We start from the raw sequence: 10,403 nt of genomic DNA on the forward strand, positions 1-10,403 counted from the left end.
CATTGACCCGACCAACACCAGCAGCTGACATGGCACCCCAGACCATCACTGACTGTGGGGACTTGACACTGGACTTCAGGCATTTTGGCATTTCCCTCTCCCCAGTCTTCCTCCAGACTCTGGCACCTTGATTTCCGAATGACATGCAAAATTTGCTTTCATCCAAAAAAAGTACTTTGGACCACTGAGCAACAGTCCAGTGCTGCTTCTCTGTAGCCCAGGTCAGGCGCTTCTGCCACTGTTTCTGGTTCAAAAGTGGCTTGACCTGGGGAATGCGGCACCTGTAGCCCATTTCCTGCACCCGCCTGTACACGGTGGCTCTGGATGTTTGTACTCCAGACTCAGTCCACTGCTTCCGCAGGTCCCCCAAGGTCTGGAATCGGTCCTTCTCCACAATCTTCCTCAGGGTCCGGTCACCTCTTCTCGTTGTGCAGCGTTTTCTGCCACACTTTTTCCTTCCCACAGACCTCCCACTGAGGTGCCTTGATACAGCACTCTGGGAACAGCCGATTGGTTCAGAAAATTTCTTTCTGTGTCTTACCCTCTTGCTTGAGGGTGTCAATGATGGCCTTCTGGACAGCAGTCAGGTCGGCAGTCTTACCCATGATTGCGGTTTTGAGTAATGAACCAGGCTGGGAGTTTTTAAAAGCCTCAGGAATCTTTTGCAGGTGTTTAGAGTTAATTAGTTGATTCAGATGATTAGGTTAATAGCTCGTTTAGAGAACCTTTTCATGATATGCTAATTTTTTTAGATAGGAATTTTGGGTTTTCATGAGCTGTATGCCAAAATCATCAATATTAAAACAAGAAAAGGCTTGAACTACTTCAGTTGTGTGTAATGAATCTACAATATATGAAAGTCTAATGTTTATCAGTACATTACAGGAAATAATGGACTTTATCACAATATGCAAATTTTTTTTAGAAGAACCTGCATAGTATTGGGGTGTACAGTAAGTATTGGGGTATACAGTATCAGGGTGTATATACTATCAGGGTGGATCCTGGGGTGTGTAATAAATACTAGGGTGTACAGTAAGTATTGGGGTATACAGTAAGTATCAGGGGATACAGGATCAGGCTGTATAGTATTGGGGTGGATCCTACAGTATATAGTATTGGGGTGTACAGTAAGTATTGGGGTATACAGTATCAGGGTGTATATACTATCAGGGTGGATCCTGGGGTGTGTAATAAATACTAGGGTGTACAGTAAGTATTGGGGTATACAGTAAGTATCAGGGGATACAGGATCAGGCTGTATAGTATTGGGGTGGATCCTACAGTATATAGTATTGGGGTATACAGCAAGTATCAGGGTGTACAGTATCAGGGTGTATATAGTATCAGGGTGGATCCTGGGGTGTGTAATAAATACTGGGGTGTATAGTAAGTATTGGGGCGGATCCTAAAGTATATAGTAAGCAGCAGGGTGTATATTAAGTATCGTGGCGGATTCTGGGGTGTGTAGCAATTATCCGGGCGGATTCTGGGGTGTGTAGCAAGTATCCGGGTGGATCCTGGGGTGTGTAGCAAGTATCCGGGTGGATCCTGGGGTGTGTAGCAAGTATCCGGGTGGATCCTGGGGTGTGTAGCAAGTATCCGGGTGGATCCTGGGGTGTGTAGCAAGTATCCGGGTGGATCCTGGGGTGTGTAGCAAGTATCCGGGCGGATCCTGGGGTGTGTAGCAAGTATCCGGGCGGATCCTGGGGTGTGTAGCAAGTATCCGGGCGGATCCTGGGGTGTGTAGCAAGTATCCGGGTGGATCCTGGGGTGTGTAGTAATTATTTGGGCGGATCCTGGGGTGTGTAGTAATTATCCGGGTGGGTATGTGACCTCATTCATGGGTGTACCCAGGGCTGCAGTGCATAGTGTCGTGGAGGATGATGGGACACGTGGGCATTTTAGGTCACGGTTGTCCAGCATATTTGGGGACCTCTGCTGCCTGTAGGGGCCCCTACAATGAGCTGTGTTCTGAGGGGTGACCTGGGGGCTGATGGATCTGGGTCTTCTGAGTGGGGGTCCTAGTCGAGGTTCCCCTTTATTTGTACTATGCCAGTCTACCTGCTGCGGCCTCCATTCAAAGTATTTATCGGAATGGCCGCCATGTTTTACTACTTCCCCATTGGTGGTCACCGCGTCCTGTCACAAGCGAACCCCACCAATCAGACGACGAGACAACCACAGGACAATGGCATGTGGCCCGCCTCCAAAACAGGGTCGGGTGCCCATCTCGTAATAAAGCTTTTAACCGCTTTCCTACGCTTCAGAGCCCGTGGTTTTTTTACCCACATTATTCCAACTCCAGATTGGAAGGTTCTAGAGGCCGATGAGCCTAGAGAGGGACTTCTAAAGACTCCAGACCAGGCCTTCCTAGGAGGATCAGCCAGTTACAACATCTACATAGGGAGTGCCAGGAGGAGACCACCACTGTCCAGGAAGACCAGCCTGAGAACACAAGACACTGTCAGATGTGACCCAGTGAGGGGTATGGTCTGGGAGGACAGGTAGTTTCCTCCCATGTGCTGCCTTGTGTGGGGTCAAACACTGGACCGGTTTTTAAGTGCCGGGTTTTGACAGCACCTAGCTATCCTTAAAAGACAGCTGGCCTCAGCAGCAAAGTGTGTGCTGGGATCTGAGGCTTGTGCCGTGCGGGAGGCCCGTGTTTAGGGGAAACAGGCCCCCTAAGGACTGCTGGAGGTAGAACTGCCAACAAGGTGATTTTCGCTTTGTGGACTTTCCATTGTGTGTGAACTAACACCAAGACTGCAAAGTGACGTTTTGTTTTTGCCTTATGTGTGAATAAAACACGGAAGTTTGAGTTTTAGAACTGGTAATTTGCCTCTGTACTGCGTCCGCACACCCCGTCTACCAGAGCAAATCCCCACACAAGGCAGAACTTCACCCTGGGACCTACAAGGCTCTCACCAATACTGAGGTCCTAGTGCAGGAGGCGTCACACATGACATCTACGTGTCTGATACCAAGAAGAGACCACCACTACCACTGTCCAGGAAGATCAGCCCAAGAACGCAAAACACTGTAAGACGTCTCTAAGAAACTAGAAGGTAATTCTGGGACCTACAAAATGCTCTTGCCGCAATTAAGGTCCTAGTTCAGGAGGCGGCACACGTGAAATCTACATGTACCAAGAAGAGACCAGCACTGTCCAGGAAGATCAGCCCAAGACGTCTCTAAGAAGCCAGAACTTCATCCTGGACCTACAGGAGGCCCTCACCTGTACTAAGGTCCCATTGCAGCAGGCAAACAGAGAGGCCTCATACGACATCTACAAGTAAGGTACCAAGAGGAGACCACGACTGTCCAGGAAGATCAGCCCAAGACGTCTCTAAGAAGCCAGAACTTCATCCTGGACCTACAGGAGGCCCTCACCTGTACTAAGGTCCCATTGCAACAGGCAAACAGAGAGGCCTCATACGACATCTACAAGTAAGGCCTCATGCACACGGCCGTGTTCCGCGGTAACCCGGCCGGGATTCCTGCTGACAGCAGGAGCGCACAGCGTCATTGGTTGCTATGACGCCGTGCGCTTCATGCCGCCGCTGCTGTATAGCGATACACTCGTATAGATCATACGAGTGTATCACTGTACAGCAGCGGCGGCATGAAGCGCACGGCGTCATAGCAACCAATGACGCAGTGCGCTCCTGCTGTCAGCAGGAATCCCGGCCGGGTTACTACGGACCGCCCTCGGCCGCAGAACACGGCCGTGTGCATGAGGCCGAAGGTACCAAGAGGAGACCACGACTGTCCAGGAAGATCAGCCCAAAAACATATGATGTTGGAAGAGGTCTCTAAAAAGCCCGAACTTTATTCTAGGACGTACAGGAGGCTCCCACCTCTACTGCAGGAGGAACCATTAGGGAGCAGGGAGGTGCCAGAAGACCACCACTGTCCAGCAGCAGTGGGGAAGAACAGACATCTACACAAAGTCAGAACTTCTCCTGGAAAGTAGATGAAGCCATTACCTCCACACTCCTCCATCAGTATCGCTAATGCCAAAAAAACAGGAGTGGATCCAGACCAGAGATGACTGAGTCAACCATTCAAGAACCGCTGGGTTGCTGGTCAAGACACGACCGCTAGCTGACACCGGGAGCTCAGGCCTCTCGCTGCCACGGCCCCTTACTCTGCTGCCACCTCTGCCTGCACCAGAAACATTGAGGCCTCTGCCCCTCCCCTGTGCAGGGCCGGGCACTTCTCTGCCCGACATACTGTTACATCAAATCAATAAATAAAAAGGAAATAAAACAACCCAAAAAAGTCTGTAATTTTCACTTCACCGCACAACGGCTGATAAGCACTTTTTTCCCACTAATACAAGCCAAAAAAATGCTTTAGAACATATAACTGCACCGCTGGACGGCAAATAAGATGTAGAAATATCACACAGCCCCTACATACCTCTGCCAGTCTCCACCACGTTCCACCGTCAAGCCCACTTGTCTACATACCTCTGCCAGTCTCCTCCACATTCCACCATCAAGCCCACTTTTCTACATACCTCTGCCAGTCTCCTCCACATTCCACCGTCACCCCCACTCATCTACATACCTCTGCCAGTCTCCACCACGTTCCACCGTCACCCCCACTCATCTACATACCTCTGCCAGTCTCCACCACGTTCCACCGTCACCCCCACTCATCTACATACCTCTGCCAGTCTCCACATTCCACCGTCACCCCCACTCATCTACATACCTCTGCCAGTCTCCACATTCCACCGTCACCCCCACTCATCTACATACCTCTGCCAGTCTCCACCACGTTCCACCGTCACCCCCACTTGTCTACATACCTCTGCCAGTCTCCTCCACGTTCCACCGTCAAGCCCACTCATCTACATACCTCTGCCAGTCTCCACCACGTTCCACCATTAAGCCCACTTGTCTACATACCTCTGCCAGTCTCCTCCACTTACCACCATAACCTCCACTCATCTACATACCTCTGCCAGTCCCCTCCACATTCCACAGCCACCTCCACTCGTCTACATACCTCTGCCAGTCTCCACCACGTTCCACCGTCACCCCCACTTGTCTACATACCTCTGCGTCTCCACCACGTTCCACCGTCAAGCCCACTTGTCTACATACCTCTGCCAGTCCCCTCCACATTCTTCAGCCACCCTCACTCGTCTACATACCTCAGCCAGTCTCCTCCACTTACCACCACAAAGCCCACTTGTCTACATACCTCCGCCAGTCTCCTCCACTCATCTACATACCTATGCCAGTCTCCTCCACTTACCACTGTCACCTCCACTAGTCTACATACCGCTGCCAGTCTCCTCCACTTGTCTACATACCTCTGCCAGTCTTCACATTCCAACGTCACCCTCACTCATCTACATACCTCTGCCAGTCTCCTCCACTCGTCTACGTACCTCTGCCAGTCTCCTCCATGTGCCCCCCCACTCATCTACATACCTCTGCTAGTCCCCTCCACTTACCACCATCACCCCCACTCATCTACATACCTCTGCCAGTCCCCTCCACATACGTCTCCTCCACTTACGACCGTCACCCTCACTCGTCTACATACCTCTGCCAGTCCCCTCCACATACGTCTCCTCCACTTACGACCGTCACCCTCACTCGTCTACATACCTCTGCCAGTCCCCTCCACATACGTCTCCTCCACTTACGACCGTCACCCTCACTCGTCTACATACCTCTGCCAGTCTCCTCCATATTCCACCGCCACGCTCACACACCTACGTACCTCTGCCAGTCACCCCCAGTCTCCTCCATCCACTCCTTGGTGGTCAGTGGCACCCCCTGCTGGTCAGTCACACAGACTCGGCTCTGCTATACACAAAGTAACCTTTATTTCCGGGATACAAACAGGATTTATTACAGGGAGGGAAAAAAAATAAAATAAGGTTTGTGTCCACTATTTACACGGCGCGTCGGGGGCTGCGGAGGAGATCACATGACCATGACTTCATCACCTTCTGCCCTCATTAACTGAAAGTTTCCCCTCCCCCATAGTCCGGGCTGTGGTCAGGGGTGCTCCTCCTTGGGGGTGCCCCTGCCCTCCCTGCACTTCTGGCAGTAGTAGATGTCCGGCACGTTGCTCTTGCGGATCTTGGCGCAGGAGAGGTGGACCCATGTGCAGCACACGTTACACTCGATCATCGGGCGTCCGGCGAACGGCTTCTCGCAGTAACACGTCACCAAGTCCCACGAATCGTCTCCTACCAAGAGTGAGAAACGAGAGTCAGCGTGAGGGGGACCCCCAAGGACGCAGGGCATCCCCTCACTGCCGCCCACCTCACCTGAGTCCACCATGATGTCTTCATCCATCACCTGGGTGTCTGCATCGCTGGAGCTGCCGCCTGCCGCGTCCCGGCTGCTCTCTGCACTGGGAGGAGGCTGTGGTGCTGCAGGAGAGGCCATGAGGGGCACGCCCCGATCCTCATCATCAGTGTCCGTATCACTCATCCTGCCGGCAGCGCTGCCCCGATGCCGCTGCCGCCGCCTCCTGCGGGCACTTCTCTTCACACGTGCATGCTCTGCTCCCCGACGTTTACTGCCGCCTGCGCTCTGCCCCTTGGCCTTCATGACAAAAGTCTGAATGGTGCTGAGGTCTGAGCCCGCCGGAGCCAGGGGGAGGCGCGGGGGGTCCGGGGAATCCCAGCCATCGCTTTCTTCAGTCCGATGAGGGGTGGTGGGAGGTGGGGGAGTCCAAGACTTCTCCTACAGGACAAAGGGGAGCATGAGCAGGACACCCCCGCATGATCCCACCCCCTCGTCAGGGCCACACCCATCACTTACCTCTATCGCTGGTGGCGGAATATACCCGGCGTAAGCGAGGACAAAGGAGCAGAAACGGTTGAAATCCTCTACTGTTCGGGAACGTTTTTGTGGAGGCTGCTGGAAAAGTGACCACAGTGAGCGCAGTCCTCCACCACACCCAGGACTACAACCCCCAGCATGCACATATGACATTACTCCTCACCCACTGCCCATAAGGCGGCTTACCTGAGGAATCGACTTCACGTTCATGGCGGAATCCGCTGAAACGGGAAAGAAACCAATCATCTCCATGAAAAAGCCCCTCGGCCTCCACACACACACACGGCCCCTGAGCCTCCACACACACACACGGCCCCTGAGCCTCCACACACACACACACACGGCCCCCCCCCCCACACACACACGGCCCCCCCCCACACACACACACACGGCCCCCCCCCACACACACACACACACGGCTCCTCAGCCTCCACACGGCCCCTCAGCCTCCACATATACACACACGGCCCCTCAGCCTCCACACACATACACACACGGCCCCCCCCCACACACACACGGCCCCCCCCCACACACACACACACGGCCCCTCAGCCTCCACACACACACACACACGGCCCCTCAGCCTCCACACACACACACACACGGCCCCTCAGCCTCCACACACACACACACACGGCCCCTCAGCCTCCACACACACACACACACGGCCCCTCAGCCTCCACACACACACACACACGGCCCCTCAGCCTCCACACACACACACACACGGCCCCCCCCACACACACACACGGCCCCCCCCACACACACACACGGCCCCCCCCACACACACACACACGGCCCCCCCCACACACACACACACACGGCCCCCCCCACACACACACACACGGCCCCCCCCACACACACACACACGGCCCCCCCCCACACACACACACACGGCCCCCCCCACACACACACACGGCCCCCCCCCCCACACACACACACGGCCCCCCCCCCACACACACACACACGGCCCCCCCCACACACACACACGGCCCCCCCCACACACACACACGGCCCCCCCCACACACACACATGCCCCCCCCCACACACACACATGGCCCCCCCCACACACACACATGGCCCCCCCCACACACACACACACGGCCCCCCCCACACACACACACACGGCCCCCCCCACACACATACACACACGGCTCCTCAGCCTCCACACGGCCCCTCAGCCTCCACACACATACACACACGGCCCCTCAGCCTCCACACGGCCCCTCAGCCTCCACACGGCCCCTCAGCCTCCACACACATACACACACGGCTCCTCAGCCTCCACACGGCCCCTCAGCCTCCACACACATACACACACGGCCCCTCAGCCTCCACACGGCCCCTCAGCCTCCACACGGCCCCTCAGCCTCCACACACATACACACACGGCCCCTCAGCCTCCACACACATACACACACGGCCCCTCAGCCTCCACACACACACACACACACGGCCCCTCAGCCTCCACACACACACACACACACACGGCCCCTCAGCCTCCACACACATACACACACGGCCCCTCAGCCTCCACACACATACACACACGGCCCCTCAGCCTCCACACACATACACACACGGCCCCTCAGCCTCCACACACATACACACACGGCCCCTCAGCCTCCACACACATACACACACGGCCCCTCAGCCTCCACACATACACACGGCCCCTCAGCCTCCACACGGCTCCTCAGCCTCCACACATATACACAGCCCCTCAGCCTCCACACATATACACGGCCCCTCAGCCTCCACACAGCTCCTCAGCCTCCACACATACACACGGCCCCTCAGCCTCCACATATACACACGGCTCCTCAGCCTCCACATATACACACGGCTCCTCAGCCTCCACATATACACACGGCTCCTCAGCCTCCACATATACACACGGCCCTCTCAGCCTCCACACGGCTCCTCAGCCTCCACACATATACACGGCCCCTCAGCCTCCACATATACACACGGCTCCTCAGCCTCCACATATACACACGGCTCCTCAGCCTCCACATATACACACGGCTCCTCAGCCTCCACATATACACACGGCCCCTCAGCCTCCACATATACACACGGCCCCTCAGCCTCCACACATATACACACGGCCCTCTCAGCCTCCACACGGCTCCTCAGCCTCCACACACATACACACACGGCCCCTCAGCCTCCACACACATACACACACGGCCCCTCAGCCTCCACACACATACACACACACGGCCCCTCAGCCTCCACACACATACACACACGGCCCCTCAGCCTCCACACACATACACACACGGCCCCTCAGCCTCCACACACATACACACACGGCCCCTCAGCCTCCACACACATACACACGGCCCCTCAGCCTCCACACATATACACACGGCCCCTCAGCCTCCACACATACACACGGCTCCTCAGCCTCCACACACATACACACGGCCCCTCAGCCTCCACACGGCTCCTCAGCCTCCACACATATACACAGCCCCTCAGCCTCCACACATATACACGGCCCCTCAGCCTCCACACAGCTCCTCAGCCTCCACACATACACACGGCCCCTCAGCCTCCACATATACACACGGCTCCTCAGCCTCCACATATACACACGGCTCCTCAGCCTCCACATATACACACGGCTCCTCAGCCTCCACATATACACACGGCCCTCTCAGCCTCCACACGGCTCCTCAGCCTCCACACATATACACGGCCCCTCAGCCTCCACATATACACACGGCTCCTCAGCCTCCACATATACACACGGCCCCTCAGCCTCCACATATACACACGGCCCCTCAGCCTCCACATATACACACGGCCCCTCAGCCTCCACATATACACACGGCTCCTCAGCCTCCACATATACACACGGCTCCTCAGCCTCCACATATACACACGGCCCCTCAGCCTCCACACATATACACACGGCTCCTCAGCCTCCACACATATACACACGGCCCTCTCAGCCTCCACACGGCCCCTCAGCCTCCACACATATACACACGGCTCCTCAGCCTCCACACATATACACACGGCCCCTCAGCCTCCATACGGCTCCTCAGCCTCCACACATATACACGGCCCCTCAGCCTCCATACGGCTCCTCAGCCTCCACACATATACACGGCTCCTCAGCCTCCACAGTCTTTCAGGCTTCTGTACCTTCAGTACTGGCTTCTCCCATTGCAGTTTCTAACATGGTGGCCTACGAGGGCCCCAGCAGGGGCCAAACCTCAGCGGCCGAGCCACTAAGGCAGAAGAACACCGATCTCCGTCACTAAACACCACCTCCCGCCGCTCCCGGCCGCCCGTTCCCCGCACAGCTCCCTGGGATCAGTAGTCCGTCGCCCGTCCACTGACTGCTGGAACTTGTAGTTTGGTAAGGCTGTGTTGCTAAGAACACAAGGCGAAGTCAAGGAAACAGAGAACTACAACACCCGGAATGCAGTGCGGCGCCAGCGCTAACACTCCCAGCAGACATTGCGCAAATAACGTCAGTACCAGGACATGTGACATGGTTACTGCAGAACGCATGCGCAGAAAGGAAGCAGAGCATACTGGGGGAAAGTGACAGACAGGCGGTAG

General features: G+C 55.7%; 1 protein-coding gene across 2 annotated transcripts; it reads right to left on the bottom strand.

Annotated features, from left to right (window-relative positions):
* Positions 1-5,828: 5,828 nt before the first annotated feature.
* On the bottom strand, positions 5,829-10,167 carry PHF23 (PHD finger protein 23). Of its 2 annotated transcripts, none has more exons than XM_040415420.1 (5): positions 9,981-10,167; positions 7,008-7,042; positions 6,801-6,899; positions 6,302-6,722; positions 5,829-6,220 (listed from the first exon to the last, which is right to left on the bottom strand). In XM_040415420.1, exons 1-5 carry the CDS (start codon positions 10,015-10,017, stop codon positions 6,027-6,029), a joined length of 786 nt encoding a protein of 261 aa, XP_040271354.1. In that variant the 5' UTR covers positions 10,018-10,167; the 3' UTR covers positions 5,829-6,026. The 2 variants fall into 2 exon arrangements, with proteins under 2 accessions (XP_040271354.1, XP_040271355.1); XM_040415421.1 differs by having other exon boundaries at positions 5,830-6,220; positions 6,801-6,896.
* Between the last annotated feature and the right edge of the window lie 236 nt (positions 10,168-10,403).

This window comes from Bufo bufo, chromosome 1, assembly GCF_905171765.1.
Source record: "Bufo bufo chromosome 1, aBufBuf1.1, whole genome shotgun sequence".
Taxonomy (NCBI): Eukaryota; Metazoa; Chordata; class Amphibia; order Anura; family Bufonidae; genus Bufo; species Bufo bufo.

Bases quoted from the DNA above. Each gene is read 5' to 3' on its own strand.
- PHF23 (XM_040415420.1), bottom strand. From the start codon at position 10,017: ATGTTAGAAACTGCAATGGGAGAAGCCAGTACTGAAG. The intron at 7,043-9,980 runs GTACAGAAGCCT...TTCCCGTTTCAG, and splicing joins GGGAGAAGCCAGTACTGAAG to CGGATTCCGCCATGAACGTG. The intron at 6,221-6,301 runs GTGAGGTGGGCG...CACTCTTGGTAG, and splicing joins AGACATCATGGTGGACTCAG to GAGACGATTCGTGGGACTTG.